This window comes from Molossus molossus, unplaced genomic scaffold (assembly GCF_014108415.1).
Source record: "Molossus molossus isolate mMolMol1 unplaced genomic scaffold, mMolMol1.p scaffold_m16_p_8, whole genome shotgun sequence".
Lineage (NCBI taxonomy): Eukaryota > Metazoa > Chordata > Mammalia > Chiroptera > Molossidae > Molossus > Molossus molossus.
In genome coordinates this window covers 38,969,772-38,991,886 of record NW_023425402.1, presented here as the reverse complement: position 1 = coordinate 38,991,886, position 22,115 = coordinate 38,969,772, and the positions used below count along the sequence as shown (strand labels likewise).

The window sequence follows — 22,115 nt, the reverse complement described above, 5'->3', positions numbered from 1 at the left end:
AAAATAGGTCCAAAGACATTGCAGCATGGAACAGTTGGACAGATAGCAGAGGGAAGGGGGTGGGGTGGGAAGAGATTAACCAAAGAATTTATATGTTTATATGCATAGCCCATTGACATAGACAATGGTGAGGTGAAGACCTGGGGTGGGGCAGGAGCAGGGTGGAGACGGACGAAGGGGGAAAAATGAGGGATATCTGTAATACTCTCAACAATAAAAATTAAAATAAAAAAAAATCTATTTTAAAAATTCTCATAATGGAAACAAAGGCTGTCGTTTTAGCTATCTGGCCAGGTCTTACACCAGCTAGTGTATTGCAATTTAGTCCTGACACTAATCACCCTGAGTTATTGTCAGGCTTCGCAGGTATAAGGACAGAGTCACCAATAAGACTGTCACCACTTCAGACACCAGCTGCAAGTCAGGTCCCCAGGCTACTCACACTTCTGGCCAACTAGTGTACAAATCAGGAGGGTTCCCAGTACTCCCCTCACAAGACTGCTCTCACTTCAGATGCCAGTTGCCAATTCAGAGGTCTCAAGGCCACTTGCACGTCTGACCAATTAGCTACAAAATGGAGGTTTCCTGTAACCACTCTCAGGTTTAAAATTTGGTAGAATGACTCACAGAACTCAGGGAAATGCTATGCTTATTATTACAGTTTTACTATAAACAATATAAATTGGAACCAGTTAAATGGAGAGATACATAAGGCAAGGTCTGAAAGGGTCCTGAATGTGAAGCCTTGTGCCCTGCTCTTATCCTGGCATCAATGAATGAACCAATTAGGAAGCTCCCCTGTGCTGCAGGGTCCAGAGTTTTTATTGGAATTTTATGACTTAGGCATGATTGACTAAGCATTGGCCACAGGATTCAACTAAATTTCCAGCCTTCCCCCTCTTCTCAAAGTCCCTAATCACATCAAGTCTTTCTGGTGACCAGCCCTGATCCTGAACCATCTTGTTAGCAAAAACTCTAGCCTGAATCAAGATGCTTATTTAAAAACAAATATACTCCTATCATTGAGGAAATTCCAAGGGTTTTAGAAGCTCCTTGCCCAGAACCCAGGACAAAGAAATTTTTTTTTTAAATCCTCACCTGAGGATATTTTTCCATCTCTTTTCAGACAGAGTGGGAGGGAGGGAGGGAGGGAGGGAGGGAGGGGTGGGTGGAAACATCAGTGTGAGAGAGACACATTGATTGGTTGCCTCCCATAGGACCCTGACCAGGGCTGGGGACGAACTGTAACTGAGGTACGTTTATAGTACCTTGACTAGCCCTTGAGTAGAATTCAACCCATGACTCTGGTCTGTGGGCCGATACTCCAACCGCTGAGCCAAACTGGCCAGGGCACAAGACAAATTCTTTATTAGATAATACTAGGCTTTCAAAAAATGGTAGCCCTAGAGAAACCTAATCGTTTTGTTTGTTTGTTTGTTCATTTTTTTTAAATTTGAAAATATACTGTGGAAGTTTAGGTGACTGAAAAGTATTTAAGATTAATAACTGATTTATAGATGTCTGTATTAGTCTGGTTTTAAATTATATCAAAGAAAGAATGTCCAGCCTATAGAAAAGTCTTAAAATAGTTTATTTGAGCCAAATGTTGAGGACATACCTAGAAGAAAAATCTCAACTGATTGAGAAAGTGCTCTGGAGAATGGCAGTTTTACATTTCCTTTTCTGCATTTAGAATAAAAGAAAATATAAGGAGGGTCACATGAAATCCATTGGTGGTAGATTAAGGCGATTGGAGAAGGCAAAGGGGGGGAATCTCTAGGATTGGATAAAAGGCAAAATGGAGAAACACATACTTCTTTTACATTGGTGGGTACAGAATAGTTAATAATTTACATTGACAGTACATCGGGATGGTATATAGGGAACAGTATTAACAATGAGGGGTTCTGTGGTCATGTACTCGGTGATTTTGTGCTCTGGTGCCTGCAGTTAAGTCTTCAAGGGGTCTGGAAAGGAAAATTACTCTGGCAACCTACATGCATAAGAACAATGGGCAGAGTTCACTTAAGGTGAAGATTGACCATTGCTAAGGAAGCTATAGTGACTACCCACCATGGCCTGTACAGTGAGGAATTTATGATCAGACCATCCTGTGTGGTTACTTTTGCTCACTGAGCTTGTCAGTCCTGCCATGTGGCTCCCTGAGCTTGTCAGGGTTATTATATAGCTCCTTTTTCTTTTTTTTAATTCCTCACTCGAGGATATTTTTTCACTTATTATCAGATAGAGTGGGAGGGAGGGAGGGAGAGAGACAGAGAGAAATATCAATGTGATAGAGCCACATCGACTAGTTGCCTTCCACATGACCCCACCAAGGCCAGGGACAAACCGCAACTGAAATATGTGCCCTTGACCAGAATTGAACCTGTGACTCATTGGCCCGCAGGCCGACGCTATAACCGCTGAGCCAAACTGGCCAGGGCTAGCTCCTTTTTTATTCAGTTTTCCAACTCTTTTCGCTATAGTTCTTAAATCTTTATACATCATGCCGTTAGAATTTCATATTTATGATTTTGATGCATAAATGAATTTCTTTTGATACAAAGTATGTAGAGAGGAATTTACTTAGAAAGGTTGAGCCAGTAGAATAACATGAACCTTTCCAGTTTTTACTCACACTGTAAAATAAATGGATGACTTTAAAAAGGTTTTTTTTTTTTTTTTGAGGGGGCTGTAGGTTGCTCCGTTGGACTAACTTTCCTCTCTAATAGCAAATTATTTTAGAGTGCACCCACTTTTCCAAGGAAGTGCTTAGTTCTGTTTTTCTCTTGCAGATTGATTATACCGGAATAGACCCTTCCAGTCCCTGCAATAAATGTTTGTCTCCGAATGTGACACCTTGTATTTGTACCATTAACTTCACACTGGAACAGTCTTTTGAGGTCTGTATTTTCAAGTAATGTGTTTAAAAAGCCATGTTTTAAAAAATGTTGACATTTTATTAATTTTTTTGCTAGTCTTTTTTTTTATGGGGAAGTCACTTTAATTTGAGTTTATACACTTAAAAAAATTTTTTTAAATTGATTTTTAGAGAGAGAGGAAGGGAGAGGGAGAGAGAGATAGAAACATCAATGAGAGAGAACATTGATTGGCCACCTCCTGCATGCCCCCCACTAGGGATCAGGCCCACAACCTGGGCATGTGCCCTGACTGGGAATTGAGCCGGTGACCTCTTGGTGCATGGGTCAGTGCTCAGCCACTGAGCTACACTGGCTGGGCTGAGTTCATATACTTTTGAGGAAGATTATTATTTTTTGGCTATTGAATTTATGCTGTCTGGTAATTAAATACATGTATTTAAGTAGTTTATTTTAGTTAATACTTTATAAACTAAATTTAAAACGTCGTTTCTTTTCACTAGAGAATTTTATTGTACAAATCAGTTTTGATCAAGATTATATCTACATTTACTTGTATTTTAAAAATTGTTCAAATTATTTTACCTACTTCTAATACTAAAACAAGTTTTAATTTAGAAAATAAACACTAATTCACCCATTATTTAATTATATTATTTTTCTATCAGATATGAATTATTACCATTGATGAAAACATTTAGTTAAATCCGTATTGATCTTTTATGCCTTGATAAGCAGTTAGACCAACATCTCTGTGTGGTCTGTGTGTATCTTGTATTCACACTTATCTGTCAATCTTGGAAACTAAGCATAAAGGACATAAAGATTCAGAATAGAAATGGCAAGACCAGTTTGTGCTCTTCTTTTCCAGAAAATTGAGCTTAAAAGTTACTGTTTTATTGGTTAGGGAACAAAACTACTTTAATACATGCCAACTTTTTAGATTTTTCTACACTTGAGTTTTCTGAAAGGAAGTGATGATTCTTGTAGTCCCTGGTAGATGATTGCCATCTAGTGGTTGGAGATGCTCTTGCACTAAAATAAAGGAAAATAATGTTGACTTTTTATAAAAACAAAATAAATGTGGGAAAAGACAGAGTTAATTATTTTACTTTGTTTCAGCAGAAATAACATATAAAATTAAAACACCATAAAATTATATTATTTTTTCAATGTGATGGACAAATTATAAAGATGCATCGGGTTCTTTTTGTCAGAACAGGCAAAATTAAAGAAAGAAAAGAGACTTGTACTGATTTAGAAGCTACATTAGTTTTCCCCCATTAAAAACAGTTATTTCAGAACTTCTCTTCTGCAAAGGTGATCATCTTCAGATTTATTCTTTTGTGGGCTCTGTGTTCTTTCACAAGCCAAACCTTTGAATTGCACTAAAGTCTTTTCAGAGAACTTCAAGTAAGTTATTTTGTCTCAGTATTCATTAAAAGTATCTCTTTTTCAGTTTGTAGATTCAGTTTGAATTTACTTCTTAATTCAGGTGATACTTTTTTTAAAGCATACTTTGTTTCTGTGATATAATTTTGATAACCAAAAGTTTTTATGTAAACATTTTCTTTATGTAGAATAAGAGAGTTTGCAGACATTTAGCATTTGAAAATAGAGCTTTATATTAATGATTGTGTATATAAAAGTAGCAAATCAAATAAAGCATACTTGGAATGTTGTTGAATTTTTCTTTATCCTGTATTCCTTTTATCCTTTTATTTCTTTTTTATTTTTAAAATTTTTGTTGAATTTATGGGGTGACATTGGCTAATAAAATTATATAGATTTCAAGGGTACAATTCTATAATATGTTATCTGCATACTGTACTATGTGTTGACCACCCAGAGTTAGTTCTCCTTTTGTCACCATTATCCCTCCTTTCCTTTAATTCTTTTTAATTGAGGATAAGATTATAAATGATAGAGGTAGCAGCCAGAAAGGAGAAAATAGCTTCATGTTTTTGCTACCTCTAAAAATCTTATATTCAAGATGTCTTTATGGTATTTTTTAATAATTGTGGTATATGTAGGTTACCGTTCTTTTCCAAGTTGTCTCCAAGTTAGCTCCACTGAATACATTAAAATACTTTTCTTGATTATCACAAAGTGATGCATTATCTTAGATACTTTACTAATTATTAATTTATTAATTACTAATATTATATAGTATTCTGTGGAAAAATTTATTATGCCTCAATTTGAGTTCAGAATTATTTAGGCAATAAATGAAAGTTGATGCTAATTGGATAAAGACCAATCTGAATTAGAGAAAATTTTAAATTGAAAGTAGATCAGAATAGGGATGTGTTTTTTGTTTGTTTGTTTGTGTTTTAATCTAACCAGCACTTATTTTGAAGTCTTTAAGGATATTTTCAAAGTTTACTCTTGGATTTTTGCAAGACACCTTCTTTAACCTTACTTACAATTTGTATTATTTTAGATTGCTAGGTACTGCTATAATTCACCCCAATACCTGTTTTAAGTTTTCACAAATTCTAAAAAACTAGTACAGTCCAAAACTATGTAGCTTTTATGTATGCATGACATAATTTTATACTTAATAGTTCTATATGAAAATTTTTTCTTTTTTCTCCAGGGCAATGTGTTTATGTATTATGGACTGTCTAATTTCTATCAAAACCACCGTCGTTATGTGAAATCTCGAGATGATAGTCAACTAAATGGAGATTCTAGTGCTTTACTTGTAAGTAAAATGATGGCATATGAAAAGTGGTTTCTATGAAACAACGAGGCAGTTGTTTAGTTAAAAATGTAAATTTTTCTTTTGTTGTTTTTTTAGAGTTTAAAGTGAAAGAGAGTTTGTTAGTGAAGCGGTGGGACAGAGAGAAAGTACTTACTCCACAGGCAGAGCAGCCAGAAATGTTAATTTTAATAATGCTAGGATGTTATTAAACTTACTTGCCATTTACAGTATCTATCTATATCTATCTATCTATCTATCTATCTATCTATCTATCTATCTATCTATCTATCTATCTCATTAAATCCTCACCTGAGGATATTTTTCTGTTTATCTTCAGGTAGAGTGGGAGGGAGGGGGAAGAGAGAGAGAAACATTGTGTGAAAGAGACACAGCTAATTTCTCAAAAGAAACTGCAGGCCAGAAGGGAGTGGCAAGAAATATTCAGAGTGATGAAAAGCAAGAACCTACAACCAAGATTACTCTATCCTGCAAAGCTGTCATTTAGAATTGATGGCCATATAAAGAGTTTCCCAGACAAGAAAAAGCTAAAGGAGTTCATCACCACCAAACCATTATTATATGAAATGTTGAAGGGTCTTGTTGACGAAAAAGATAAAAAATATGAATAAACAAAATGGCAATGAATACATATCTATCAATAATCGAATCTACAAACAAAATGAACAAGTAGAACAGAAACATTCTCATAGATACAGAGAACATTTTATTGGTTGCCAGATGGGAGGGGTGTTGGGGGAATGGGTGAAGGAGGTGAAGGGATTAAGAAGTACAGATTGGTTGCTGTACTGACAGACCTCAAGGGGAAGGGGGTGGGAAGAAATAAACCAATGAACTTATATGCATATATGCATAACCAATGGACACAGACAACAGTGTGGGGAAAGGCAGGAGGGGGGTGGGAGAGGGGAGGAGGGGGTCAGTGGGGGAAAAATGAGGACCATCTGTAATACATTCAACAAAAAAGATAGGTTTAAAAAAAAAAGTACCTTGAAAATTAAAAAAAAGAAATTAATATTTTAAAAATAAAAATTTCCCTGGCTAAAAAAACAGGAAGAGACACATTGACTGGTTGCCTCCCGCATGACCCTGACCAGGGCCAGGTACAAACCACAACCAAGATACATGCCCTTGACTGGATTCAAACCTGAGACTCATTAGTCCATGGGCCGATGCTCTAACTGCTGAGTCAAATTGGCCAGGGTGCCATTTCTAGTTTGTTTAGTGATGGTTTTTAGTTGAAAATTTTTTTCTGGAATTTATAAAGATTAATGATTTCTGACAGCCAGAAGACATATTACTACTTGCTTGTTTTTAATAGTGTCCTTGAGATTTTTGCTTTATTATGTTCTGTTTGGGTTTGTTCACTATTATTACACTAAGTAAGAATGTGTAAATAAGCTTTTTTCATTTCTGAGATTATGCTCTTCATTTTTTAACTTGTGGGAAGCCTGAGTAGTAAAGTCCAAAGGGTGGGTTACTGAAAAAAACTGTCTTAGGAACTTTTTGAAAATATGATTCCAGAATTCTGCTAATAAGTCAGTGTCTACAAGGGTAGACCTCTGAAATGTCTATTTTTAACAAGCTCCCCTTCTGATGCCTGGCCTGGTTTGGGAATCTGTGGACTAGAGCATCTTAGTTTCCTGACTGTTGTTCAGCTTCTCATAGTAGTGGTTGGTGTACAATATTTTATGTCATTGCTGCCAACCAACAGACTTTCAGATCCAGAGCAATTTAGGATCTCTCAGAAATTGTGAATCTCTTAGAATGTAATTGAGGATCATATTGTGACCAGAATGGTCCTGGTAAGTGTATAGCTGCCCTAAGCTATCCTTTTGGTTTTATTGCTAGTTCCTGTTGTTTGGGATCTTAAGAAGCAATAAGTCTGTTTAAAGAGTCTGGTTAGGGTTGTAATATTTTACAATCTATGTGGGGTTAACTCTGTGGGATCCAATTTTTAGAACTCAAATCCAGAGAAGGTGATGTTCTGTGAGACACACTGAGTTCCTGGGTCTTTCTCAGTTTGTTGATTGGGAACATGGATTGGGTGTGTTCAGAGACCCAAAATGGAATTTAAGACCAGGTCACTTTCAAAAATCTTAAAGATTTTAAGAATGGACAAATTGAAGTCCAAGTAACTCAGCATTATGTGTAAGACTTCACAATCTGATATCAACCTATACTTTAGCCTCATTGTTTTATACTTTATCTGTTTTAAAATACATTTTTATTGATTTTAGAAAGAGAGGAAGGGAGGGGGGAGAGAGAGAAAGAAACATCCATATGAGAGAAACACTGATCAGCTGCCTTCTGCATGCCCCCCACCATTTATTGAACCCTCAGCCTGGCCATGTGCCCTGACTGGGCATCAAACCTGGGACCCTTTGGTACAAGGGACAACTCTGAACCAAATTGAGCCATGCTGGCCAGGCTGTACTTTATCTTTAATGTACCTTTGGCCTTGCTGCTGTGGGCCAAGTGTGCTGTTCCCAAACCATGTGTAATCTGCCCCTTTTGACATTTGTATGTTATTTGCTTAGAATGCTTTTTACTCCTTTCCTAGGGGTTCTCTTATCTCAAGGCCTGCTGTTTTCTTTAGTGCCCTTTGATGTTAAATAACTTCTACATATTGACTTCATTCATACTCTACTTCTTCCCACATCATCCATCTTTGCCCTTCCTTTCTAGGCCATTTTCTGCCTAGCTGCTATAGTGATCTTTATTTTAAACTTTTTTTTATCCTCACTGAGGACATTTTTCCATTTCCATTTTTTGTTCAGATAGAGTGGGAGGGAGAGAAAGGAAGAGAGAGAGAGAGAGAAACCCGGGACTCTGGTCCGCAGGCCAGAGCCATACTGGCCAGGACACTATAGTGATCTTTAAAAAAATAAATGCCACTACTCTGCTTAAAATCTTTCAGCAATTTACTAACACTTGGAGTAGAATCTCAGGATGATCTGAGTTATGCATAACTCCAATCTCATTATATGTTATTTTCCTTATTGCTGTACTATAACTACATTTACCTTTTACCTTCTCAGAAATATCAAGTTCTTTCTCAATGACACATACTGTTCTCTCTGCTTATAACTCTCTTCTGCCTGCTCTTCAGATGGCTGTTTCCTACTTTTCTTTAGGTCTTTACTTATATGATATTACCTCCAGAGACAAAGTTTCCCTTATCATAGATTATAAAGTAGCTCCTCTCATCCTCCCCCGAGTAATTACTTGTATAGCATTTATTACAATTTATAAATATATATTTACTTATTTATCTTATATCTTCCCTCCTACACTATAAGATCATGAAGGCAGAGACCATGACTTTCTTTAATTACCATATATCAAGTGCCTAGTCAGTGCCTAGCACATGGAAGCCATTTAATAAATACACGTTGAATGAATATAAATGCCTGTATCATGGCTCTTATTTCATATTATTGTTGGCTGTGTATGGGTATGTTTCCTCTATTTATTGTAAGCTGCTTAAAAGCAGGGGCTTCATTTTAAAAAACTTTTTGTTTCTGGCACCTTATATGGTACATGATAGGTATCAGGTACTTATTAAATGGCTTTTAAAAGCCAGTTACTTCAAAATACCTAGCATTGCTTAGCTCAGTACCTGATGCATAGGTAGTAAATAATATTTTCCTTTCTTTAAAACTTCCTTAAGAGTTTAGTGGCTAGAATATATTTGCCTTACTAAGAGTTTATTTACATTTAATAACCTTTTTTTGAAATCAGTTTTCATCAAAACATTCAAATAGTAATAGGCCAATTATATGTTATTTATATTCATGGTCTCAGGTACTGACTTTATAAATCTAGATAGCTTAGGGATCAAAAAAGCTGAGAAACTGAATATTAAAGATTATTTGTTTTGAGACATGGTTTAATGTGGCCTTGGAGTCCCAGAACAACTCATATATACACTAATCTCAGACTTGGTACAATCTACATTTAACCCTGCAACTGACACATCTCTTTGAGATCTTCAGTAGGGACTAATGCTCCTTGCCTTACCAGCATTTTCATTTTACTCGTATCTGGATGCACAGTTTAGAGAAGATTGTTATATTCTAGGAATCTGCATTAAACTGACTTCCTCCCTTCCTCCTTCCTTCCCTCAACAGGGGATTTGCCATTATCTAGTTGAACCTGTTAATTTTTTTACATCTTTTTTTTTTTTTATCCTCACCCGAGGACATTTTTCAATATTTTGTTCAGATAGAGTGGGAGGGAGAGAGAGAGAAACATCGACATGAAAGCGACACATTGAGTGGTTGCCACCCACATGACCCAACCAGGGCCAGGGACAGACTGCAACCGAGGTACATGCCCTTAGCAGGAACCGAACCCGGGTCTCTCCAGACTGCAGGCCGATGCTCTAACTGCTGAGCCAAACCGGCCAGGGCGAACTTGTTAATTTTTTATAAGATCTAGATAAATCAAGGGACTTGTCTAAAGTCACATAGTGCACAGGTAGAACTAGAACCTCCAGTCTCTTTACTTCCAGTTTAAGATTCCTTTCATTATGTTACAACTGGATTGACAGTAGATTGCTTCTTAATTTTTCTTGGGCAGAAAACTCTTTGTGGTTATGATTTCTGTGTTGATATGAAAATTTAAAAATACCCATTTGATACATGCCTGTGTGACAAATATATGCAAGGAAAAGCTACATTATAATGATAATACAATAATGTTAAGGACTATATTTGAGTATTTATTCTTTCTTTGTTGATTTTAGAGAGAGAGGAAGGGAGAGGGAGAGACAGAAACATCGATGAGAGAACATTTATTGGCCGCCTTCTGCATGCCCCCCCACTGGGGATTTGGCCCACAACCTGGGCATGTGCCTTGACCAGGAATCACTGAGCTACATTGGTTGGGCTATATTTGAGTATTTAAATGAATTGTTATTTATAGTCTATTTACAATAAAGACTCATTTAGTATGCATTGCAAGTGAGAAGCATATAGGGGGTTGAATTTTTAATCAGTTATTGGGGCTAGCTCATAGTTCTGTTGAAGGTTTGGGTAATAATTTCTCTCTTCTTTTCCTTCTAAACATCAGAATCCCAGTAAGGAATGTGAGCCTTATCGAAGAAATGAAGACAAACCAATTGCTCCTTGTGGAGCTATTGCCAACAGCATGTTTAATGGTATGATATAGACACAAAGATATAAATATAGACATATAAAGTTAGGAAAATTTGTATAACCATATTACAGATTTGATATTTTAGTAATCATGAATGAAATTGAGAAATTCAACAATCTTAAGATAAATGTATTAATTAGTAATTCAGTGGAGTAGTAGTATAATGCTTTGTGACTTTCTTTTGAGAATTCTTCTAGTTTAAGAATGAATTTCTGTTTCTGGAAAGAAAAACAGAGACATTGTGCTAACTTTTCTATTTCATAATAAAATAAAAGCCAGGTTACCTTTCCCACGAACTTTGAATATTTATATCATTAAAAGATGCTACAGTTGATCATGTAGTGCAGCACTGTCTAATATAAATATAATGTGAACCATCAATGTGAGACATGTATATAATTTTAAGTTTTCTAGTAGTTACATTAGAAACAATAAAAAGAAGTGAAATTAATTTTGAATTAAATTTATTGGGGTAATGTTGGTTAATAAAAGTATATAGATTTCAAGTATACAGTTCTATAGTACATCATCTTTATATTGCATTGTGTTGTATTTACTACTCAAAGTCAGATCTCCTTCTGTCACCATATATATGATCCTCTTTACCCTTCACCACTCCCTAACCGCCTTTCCCTCTGTTAACCACCATACCGTTGTTGTCTGTTCATGAGTTTTTGTTTGTTCATTTGTTGCTTTCAGTTTTATATTCCATATGAGTGAAATCATATGGTTCTTGACTTTTTCTGTCTGACTTATTTCACTTATCATGATAATCTCAAGATCCATTCATATTGTTGCAAATGGCAGTATTTCATCTTTTCTTATGGCTGAATAGTGTTCAATTTTGTATATGTACCACATATTCTATTTTTTATTTTTTTAATCCTCACCCAAGGAAATTTTTTCATTGATTTTCAGATAGAGTGAAAGGAAGGAAGGAGGGGGGAGAGAGAGAGAGAGAAACATCAATATGAGAGACACACTGATTGGTTGCCTCCTGCATGACCCTGACCAGGGCCAGGGATCAAACCTGCAACCCAGGTACGTGCCCTTGACCTCATACTGAACCCAAGACCCTTCGGTTTGACGGTCAATGCTCTAACTGCTGAGCCAAATCGGACAGGGTGTGTACCACATCTTCTGTATCCAATCTTCTATTGAGGAACAACTCGTTTCTATGTCTTGTCAACTGTGAATAATGCTGCAATAAATGTAGGGGTGCAAATATGTTTGCAAATAAATGTTTCCAAATTTTTAGGGTAGATATGCAGAAGAGGGATTCTGAGTCATATGGTAACTCCATTCTTAATTTTTTGAGTAATCTCCGTACTCTTTTCCATAGTGGCTATACTGGTTTACATTCCCACCAGTAGTGAATAAGGGTTTTTTTTTTTTAAATCAAACTAAGAAGCTTCTGCACAGCAAAAGAAACCATCAACAAAACAAAAAGGCCACCAACTGAATGAGAGGAGATGTTTGCTCTGACAAGGGGTTAATATCCAAATAAAAAACTCATACAACTCAACAACAAAAAACAATCCAATTAAAAAATGGGCAAAGGGCCCTGGCCAGTTTGGCTCAGCAGTTGGAGCGTCGGCCTGCGGTACAGAGAGACCCGGGTTCGGTTCCTGCCAAGGGCACGTACCTCGGTTGCAGTTTGTCCCCGGTCCTGGTTGGTTGTGCGGGTGGCAGCCACTCGATGTGTCCCTTCACATCGATGTTTCTCTCTCTCTCCCTCTCTCTCCCTCCCGCTCTATCTGAACAAAAAATGGAAAAATGTCTTCGGTTGAGGATTAAAAAAAAAATGGGCAAAGGACCTGAACAGACACTTCTCCCAAGAAGACATACAATTAGCCAACAGATCTATGAAAAGATGTTCAACTTTACTAGCTATCTGTGAAATGCAAATCAAAACTGCAATGAGATACCACCTCACACCTGTTAGAGTGGCTATTATCAACAAAACAAGTAATAACAATGTTGGAGAGGTTGTGAAATTAATTTTAATATTTTATTGAACTCAGTATGCTCAAAACATTTCAGCATATAAATGACATGCATTATATAAAAGTTATTAATGAGATTTTATATTCTATTTTTTGTACTAAGTCTTTGATACTTGATGTATATTATTTATTTACAAAACATTCATTTGGACCAGCCGTAATTTCAAAGGCTCTGTAGCCATGTAACCACTGGCTATTGTATTGGACAGTGCAGATAGAGAAATGGATAAACCAGAAGCTACTTAGGAATGCATTTTTTTAAAGGAGAGGAGAGGTAGATTTACAAATTGTTTTATTTAGATTAATATTAAAACATTTGACCCTATCGTATGTCAGCTAGCCATATAGGGAAGTAACCTAGAACTGTATTGAGGGAAGAGAAGTCCATCTGGGGTTATAAAGTTATTATAGTTAATTCACATATAAATATCAAGAGCAAATGTACATCATATGCCTACTATGTTACCACCACCTTTGGAAGCAAATACCAGATCCTCATTTCTCATAAAGCTGCTATTATGGATTTTCAATATTTAGCAATATGTTCCTTTTCTTGTGTTTAGATACATTAGAATTGTATCAGGTTGGCAATGGATCTAATATGAAGCCAGTTCCTTTGAAAAAGAAAGGTATTGCTTGGTGGACAGATAAAAATGTGAAATTCAGAAATCCCCCTGGAGAAGGCTCCCTAGAAGAGCGATTCAAAGGTAAAATATTACTATTATCTGTTTAAAACATAATATAAGCTAGGAGTTTTAATAAAGTACCTAAAACTTTCTGTCTAGAATCCTAAGAAAGTTTATGCTTTTTAAAAACAACTACTTTTCTAAACTTCATACATAGTAAGGTAAAAGTATGTAGTCTGTTCCAATGTTCTGAAATCCTAAAGGAAATGTAAACTTTTGATCTTGAATTTCTCTGGTGTTTTCTTAAAAGCATTTCAGTCATAATATTTTAAAACTGCAGCAAAGTTTCTTTTAAACAAACCGCAATTATTTATTATAAATCCAACTTTACTTTTGTTTCTATATCTCCATATAATGGTAATATTTCATACCATTGTATCTTTGCATTAAATTGTCTGCCTTTTGGTATAGACTCAATAGTCTACTTTTAGTATTCTCTTGAGATAGCAAATCTTCGTAATTATGTTAATTTGTTACATGAGGAATTGGTTTCTATCTAGATTTAAGACTTCCTTACGATATGAATGTATTCCTAAATTTGAAAATGAGAAAAATATTCCAATTGTGTATTGCATATCTTTGTTTTATTAGAGTATGAATTTGAATTTTTATTGAAACTCTTAATTGAACAGAATATTTTCCCTCCTTTTTAAGGTACAATAAAACCAGTAAACTGGCCGAATCCAGTATACCTACTGGATTCTGATCCAGATAATACTGGGTTCATAAATGAGGATTTTATTGTTTGGATGCGTACTGCAGCGTTACCTACTTTTCGTAAGTTATATCGTCTTATAGAGCGGAAAAATGATTTGCATCCAACGTTACCAGCTGGAGATTACTATTTGAATATAACATACAGTATCCTTTTTTGGCCAGGTGCACAGATTCATAGAATTTGAGAAGAGTATATTCCAACCTTCTCTTAGTTATGTGGTATGCTACTTTGTGTTTGAGTTTTGATCTCTGCATTTTTATAAGAGTATATGTATGGGAAAGTATTTTTTGATACCTTACATTTTTATATTTAAAATTTTTTTAAAAGCTAGTACTTTGTACTAGGGTTAAAGATATTATTTGGTAAAATTATTTAAAATGTAGGTTCTGGATTTACTGGTAAGCTAGATATTTTTACTTGGGTGATTGTAACTGAACTTAATGGAAAAACCAGTCAGAATACCTAATAATAAACAAATGTTAGTGGTACTAGGCTGTTTTAATGTAATTTTTTTTTGGATATTAAAAATCAACAGATATATTAATTCATATCAACATAATTGTTTCTAATTATTGCTCTATTCATAGTACCAAAACATTTTTATCATTAGCTGTATTTTGCCACATTAATAATTTAGATGTGATTTTCAGTGCTGATAAATATAATTTGTTTCATTCTGACTATATGTCAACATTGTACTAAGTACTTTCCATGCATTTGTTTACTTAAGTCAAGGTTTATGAGGTAGTTATTATCTCCATATTATAGACAAGATTGCAGGAACATAGAGCATTTAAGTAACTTGCCCGAGATTACGTAGGAAATAGGTAGAAGAGTTGGGGCTCACAGACAAGCTGTTGACCCCAAAGGCCATGACTTTACCATCACCACCACTATAGGTTGCATCCCTAGCTAGTTTAGTCCAATCCATATCAGCCTAGATGCAGTCTTTCCTAAGACAGAAATATTGAGCACTACCTTTTATTCAAAACAAAATCCTTAAAATTTTAAATTTCTTGTTTATTGTTTGTATATCTTATGAATGAAAAATTTCTTAAATTATAGCATTTAAATGTTTGCTGATGACCTGATAGTAACAGATTGAAAGTGACCAAGTTTTTTTTTTTTTAATCTTCACCTGAGGATATTTTTCCATGTTTCTTCAGATAGAGTGGAAGGGAGGTAGAGAGAGGGAGAGAGAGAGACACATCAGTGTGAGAGAGACATTTTGACTGGTTGCCTCCCACACAACCCTGACGAGGGCTGGGGACAAACTGCAACCAAGGTACGTACCCTTGACCGGAACCAAACCTGCAACTCATTGGTCCACAGGCTGACACTGTAACTGCTGAGCCAAACTGGCCAGGGCAAAAGTGACCATGTTTTTTAAAATAGGTCCACATAGGAGCAATTTTGGACAGACAGACCCTATTCAGGTGCTAGTAGAAAGAACATTATCCTGAGACTGTAGCCTAAGTAGAGAGCAGCTGTGTCACAGTATCCAAACCTGAAGCCTAGAGTACAATAAAGGAAAGTCAGTGGAGCACTCTGGGGTTCTTAGTTGACAATTCCAGGCATTGAGATGAGAACTGTCAGGAGACTGCAGGATATAACTGAAGATTGACAAGATGGGCCTGCAAAACAGCAAGAGTTAATTATAAAAACTAGGTATAAGGTAGATATTAGAATTAAGGCAGAAGCCCATTTTTTTAGTTTTGTGATACAGAGAGATGCTAGCATGGGTGATTTCAGACTGTGGCCCTCAGAGTGCAGGGTTAGTTAGAGCTCTTATAACCTCAATCAATGTAAATTGATTTAAGAAACTAATAGAGCCCTGGCCGGTTTGGCTCAGCGGTTAGAGCATCGGCCTGCAGTCCGGAGAGACCCGGGTTCGGTTCCCGCTAAGGGCACGTACTTCGGTTGCAGTTTGTTCCCGGCCCTGGTTGGTCGTGCGGTGGCAGCCACTCTATGTGTCCCTTTCACATCGATGTTTCTCTCTCTCTGTCTCTTCCTCTCTCTCCCTCCCACTCTATCTGTACAAAAAATGGAAAAATGTCCTCGGGTGAGGATAAAAAAAAAAGAAAGAAACTAATAGAGCTGAGCTTGCCATATGGAGTCATTTGGACTGCTGCAGAAGCCCAGAGAAATGGATGAGGTTTAAAACTTGATTTAGAAGATGCTTTTTGAAAGGCTGTAAACCTTTTACATAAGGACTTAGTTCATCTAGTTCTGTCTTCTTTTCTGATGTCACTGTTGCTAAAATCCTAGAGCTGGTCCATGTAGATAGCTCATCTAATGCACTGGTATCTCATTCTTAAATCTCTTTCACTTCCACTTTGTTTTAGCCATCACCTCTCTTTGTCACACCATGAGTTTTCTCATTATTCCAAATTAGCAAGTTAGAACTTCGGTATCATGCTTTTTTACCCTGTGCTACACATGCTCTTTGAGCTCTAATCCCTTCATTCTTTCCTTGTCTCTTGGTCTGTCAACCTCCTCTTCCTTTAAGGGTTTAATTGCTATTCATTTGAAATATTTTTTCACATTAATTTCTTTGTGGTTTTTTGCCCACCTGTGCAATGAGAGCACAAGTACCCGAGAAACAAAATAACTGTTAAAATTGGTTGTTTTTGCTTGCAGACTATATTGGCTTTTACTACTAACATTAAATTTGCTAAACCAGTTCTTCAAGATAATTACACAATTATTTTATAATTCAGAACGTATGAGTAAGGTTCCTGTATATCATAGAATTATACCAGTGAATTACAAGCAATTAAATGCTAACTTTTAAAGGTGTATTTTAAAAATCAAGTCACTAATTATGGGAAAGTTTTCCTATTCACTCTTCAGATTACCCTGTACATTCTTTTGATGGACGAAAACGGATGATCTTAAGCACTATTTCATGGATGGGAGGAAAAAATCCATTTTTAGGGATTGCTTACATCGCCACTGGATCCATCTCCTTCCTTCTGGGAGTTGTACTACTAGTAATTAATCATAAATATAGAAACAGTAGTAATACTGCTGACATTACCATTTAATTTTATATTCAGAAAACAAATTTAACGCATGTACATCAAGGCCAGTTCTATTCAACCTAGCTTTTGAATGCTGATGTCCGGTTAGTATGTCATTTTTGAAGTTGGCACATAACTTTATATTTAAAAAACAGTCTTTGTCCTTTGCTTCTTTCTTATGGATAACTTATAAAAATATATGACGGGTATAAAACAAATTAGCTATATTGATCATGTCAGCACTGTAACTGCTGAAATGGCATAATGTTTTCTTTTTGTTGGGACAGGCCATATGATGCATAGAGCCTCTATCATGTGAAATGTGTCTACTGCTTAAATGTTTATGCTGTGTTGATAAATATTATATTGACATATGTGCTGTATATGTGTGCCTATTGTGTAAAGAGAGGGGGTTACAAGATGTATGAGTATAATGACTTGCTAACCTTTCAGGATTCAGGGTTATGAAAAGGTGAAGAAAGACCAAATCTAAATAAAACACTTCATCATTTTCATGTGTCGTGTGTAAAGGCTTAAAGTACCTTCTTTGGTGAGGTGGTTCATGTAGTTAATTTATCCAGTACAGTTCTTTGTCAAGCTTAGTTTTGATTTCACCTTTGAAATCTTACCTTGTGTAGCATAGAAATTTATGTTCATGTCTGAAGAGGTCAAGTAGGAGAATTTAAAATTCCTCTTTGCATTTGGTTAAGATGTTGCAGTCAGGAACCCCAGTTCACTTGATAAGTTTTTACATGTGATCATGGAAATACCTCAAGCTATTTTTATTTTGCAGGTAAGTGTATTGACTTAAGCACTAATATTACATTGCAGAAATTTTAGAAAATAGTAAGCTTCATTTTCTCTATATTTCATTCAGTTTTCTCATATAGGTCAATTATGGATGTGTATGCACATTCTCTTTAGTTAATGCATCAGTTGTTTTGGTTGGTTTTCCTAAGACATAGTGTGTGTGTGTGTGTGTGTGTGTGTGTGTGTGTATTTTTTTAAATCCTCATCTGAGGATGTTTCTTTTTAATTGATTTTAGAGACAGAGAGGAAGGGAAGGAAGGAGGAAGGTAGGGAAGGAGAGAGAGAGAAACATTGATCCATTGGTTGCCCCCACATGTGCCCAGACTGGGGATGGAACCCACAACTTTGGTATGTGCCCTGACCAGGAATCAAACCTGTTAACCTTTTGGTGTACAGGATGATGCTTCAACTGACTGAGCCACCCGGCCAGGCCTAAGACATATTTTTAAAAGAGGTTCTTTAAATTTCCTTATTAAATTCTGGAGATTTTTGAGTACATGATAAATTATAATATATATGGTTGAAACTATTGTATTTTCTATTAACTGGAATTATTGTAATATTCCTTATTGAATAAAGGGTGTAATTTTGTTTGCTATGAAACTTATTCTTGAATGTAAACTTATTTTTCCACATTCATGAAAATGTAGGTCTTAATTAGAGGGCTTAATTTACATTGAAAAAAATTTTTTTTACTCATGTTTATATAGAAGAATGCCTGTTTGTTTAGTTGATAATGGTTTCCTTCAGTTATGTTTTAAATAAAAAGATCTGGGTAATGTATCCATTTTGATTAATAACTTTTTTAAAAAACAAAAAAATAATGTAATGGTTAATAATAGAAATGTGCCACATTTAAGTTTTGTATAATGTGACTTTTAACTGGTAGAATAATACTTGCATGAGGTACTTAATATATGATTATCCTGAAATTTCTGAGTACATAGGGTATTTTTGTTTTGTCAATCCTTCAGAATATTATTATTTGTTCTGATAATAGACCCTCTTACACGTGGCAGTTGATCTGGGATACGTCATTGGAGGAGAGGGGTTTCTGCCAGTTTTCCAGATTTAGTTTGTTCTGTTTAAGGAGGACTGTCTTTTTCTAATTGGGGGACCAAAGGTGCTGCTAAAGAAAAGTTGAAGAGACCTTCCAGTACTTTCTCATCTGTGGTGAAGATGGAATCTTAAAATATATTTGGAGTTTTGTCTATTTTATAACTACATTGATGGCTTCAGCTTCTTCTATCTCCTACTATTTGAGCTCTAAGGGATTCCTGTTGGTAAATATGAAGAATGTGGAACATTCATATGGCTTCTGGAAAGCAAGGGGGGAGAGAGAAAACATTTCTTTCTTCTGGGCTTTATGCTCATTTTTTAATTAATGTAATATTCAACTTTCAAAGAATTATGTTGCATTTTAAGACAACTAGGTTAAATAGAAGGCATTAAAGAATGCATTAATTTACAGGAAGTATTTTGAAATATGTTTCTCAATTGAAGGAATTATTTAATAAGTAAAAACTGAGAAATTTAATTGAAATAATAAGGCAGTTTAAAAATAAATTGGTAAAAATAACTGTTATCAAATAGAGAATTATTCAACCAAGAGGAGAGTTAAGTGAATATTACTTATTGGTTAGTAAGTTTATTTGTAACTTTATGTTAAAAGATAACTTTCTGTTAGTATGTTCTGTATTAATAAAAATGAACAAAATTAATTTTGTGATGTTCAAGTGTCTTCCTAAAATAACAGTGCCCTGGGGTTGCTAATGTTTAGCAGTAAATTTTAGCTCAGGTCACTGAGTCCAAGTTTTAGCATTTCCATGCCTAGATTTGATTGCCATATGTATATATAGTGTATTAATCACTCTGATGGCATTAACTGCAAGATTATCTGTATTATTGAGTAACATTTGTTCTTACCAGGAAGTGGTCAGATTGTTACTTGGGTTATAGACAGAAGGACTAAATTCATATTAGATCATGGGAAATGTCTAGTAAATAGAAAATGAAGATGTGGTATAGAGAGGCAAGGATGATGAAAATAATGGAGTGAGTGGGGCACACAGGAAATGAAAAGCCAGACTAGGAAGGAGGAGCAGCTGAGAGAGAGGTAGGGTTAATGCTATTTAGTCTTTCACCTCCTGTCTTCATGGAAACACTGCTTGAGAATTACAGTATTTCTTTGTTGGTTAAGTTGCAAAGTTTTGTTCTTTGTGAACATGGCTACTTTGAGGGAAAGATAGAGGAGGGAGTAAGGAAGTACTTTCTTAAGAAGAATTTTGATGGATAAATGTTTGTTGTAGAGTTTGGACAATCTAGTGAAATGTTTTAGAGCCTCTTTATAGCCAATGCCCCATTCAGTAAATATAAAAATCACATTGCCTTTCTGGGAGTTCATTACTGGTGTATAAGAATGCCGTCTATTTCTTGATGTTAATTTTGTATCCTGCTACCTTGCCAAATTTGTTTATTAAATCTAGCAGATTTCTGATGGAGTCTTTAGAGTTTTCTATGTATAATATCATGTCATCTGCAAATACACCAATAATGAACTCACAGAAAGAGGAACTAAAAAAATCCCATTTACCATTGCACCAAAAAAATTAAGCTACCTAGACGTAAACTTAACCTAAGAAGTAAAGGACCTATGTGCAGAAAACTACAGGATATTGAAAAAAGAAATAAAGGAAGATATAAAAAAGTGGAAGCACATACCTTGTTCATGGATTGGAAGAATTAACATCATTAAAATTTTTATACTGCCCAAAGCAATCTATAGATTCAATGCAATCCCCATCAAAATACCAACGACATATTTCACAGAACTAGAACAAATACTTCAAAAGTTCATATGAACCAAAAAAGATCCTGAATAGCCACAGCAATTTTGAAAAAGGACAAAATAGGTGGGATCACAATACTGGATATCAGGTTATACTACAAAGCTACTGTAATCAAAACAGCCTGGCACTGGCACAAGAACAGGCATATAGAACAGTGGAACAGAACAGAGAACCCAGAAACGGACCCAAGGCAATATGCTCATTTAATATTTGATGAAGGTGGCAAGAGCATACAGTGGAGTCAAGACAGCCTCTTTAATAAATGGTGTTGGGAAAATTGGACAGCTACATGCAAAAAAAAAAAGAAAAAAGAAAAAGAAAGAAAGAAACTAGACCATCAACTTACACCATACACAAGAATAAATTCAAAATGGATAAAAGACTTAAATGTGACTCATGAATCCATAAAAATCCTAGAAGAAACTGTAGGCAACAAAATTTCAGACATCATATGCAGCAGAATTTTCACTGTTAACATCACCCAAGGCAACAGAAACAAAGGAAAAAAATCAACACATGGGACTACATCAAAGTAAAAAGCTTCTGCACAGCAAAAGAAACAAGCATCAAAATGGAAAGGCAACCCACTGTATGGGAGAGCATAACTGCCAATGATACATCAGATAAGGGGTTAATTTCCAAAATATATAGAGTGCTCATACAATTCAAAAAAAGGAAGACAAAGGACCCAATTAAAAAATGGGCAGAGGACCTAAATAGACACCTCTCCAAACAGGACATACAAATGGCTAAGAGATATATGAAGAAATGCTCAACATCACTAATCATCAGAGGGATGCAAATTAAAACAACTATGAGGTATCACTTCACACTTGCCAGAATGGCTGCCATCAGTAAATCATCAAACAACAAGTGCTGGTGAGGGTACGGAGAAAAGGGGACTCTAGTACACTGCTGGTGGGAATGCAGATTGGTGTAGCCACTATGGAAAACACTATGGTGTTTCCTCAAAAAATTAAAAATTGAATTGCCATTTTACCCAGTGATCCCGCTTCTAGGAATATATCCTAAGAAGCATGAAACACCAACCAGAAAGAATATATGTACCCCTATGTTCATAGAAGCACTATTTACAATAGTTAAGATCTGGAAATAGTCCAAGTGTCCATCAATAGATGAGTGGACAAAAAAGCTGTGGTACATATATACAATGGAATACTGTACAGCTGTTAGAAAGATCTCTTATCATTTGAGATGACATGGAGGGACCTGGAGAGTATTATGCTAAGTGAAAG

At 35.5% G+C, this 22,115-nt stretch overlaps 1 protein-coding gene across 1 annotated transcript in view; it reads left to right on the top strand.

Annotated features, from left to right (window-relative positions):
• TMEM30A (transmembrane protein 30A) overlaps positions 1–18,208 on the top strand; it is a 41,685-nt gene extending 23,477 nt beyond the window's left edge. Inside the window, exons 2-7 of the mRNA XM_036249135.1 lie at positions 2,796–2,903; positions 5,479–5,586; positions 10,681–10,768; positions 13,337–13,480; positions 14,114–14,320; positions 17,031–18,208. Coding sequence (XP_036105028.1) covers positions 2,796–2,903; positions 5,479–5,586; positions 10,681–10,768; positions 13,337–13,480; positions 14,114–14,320; positions 17,031–17,224 — 849 coding nt within the window. The 3' untranslated portion in view covers positions 17,225–18,208. The remainder of the gene's footprint in view (positions 1–2,795; positions 2,904–5,478; positions 5,587–10,680; positions 10,769–13,336; positions 13,481–14,113; positions 14,321–17,030) is intronic.
• Positions 18,209–22,115: the final 3,907 nt, after the last annotated feature.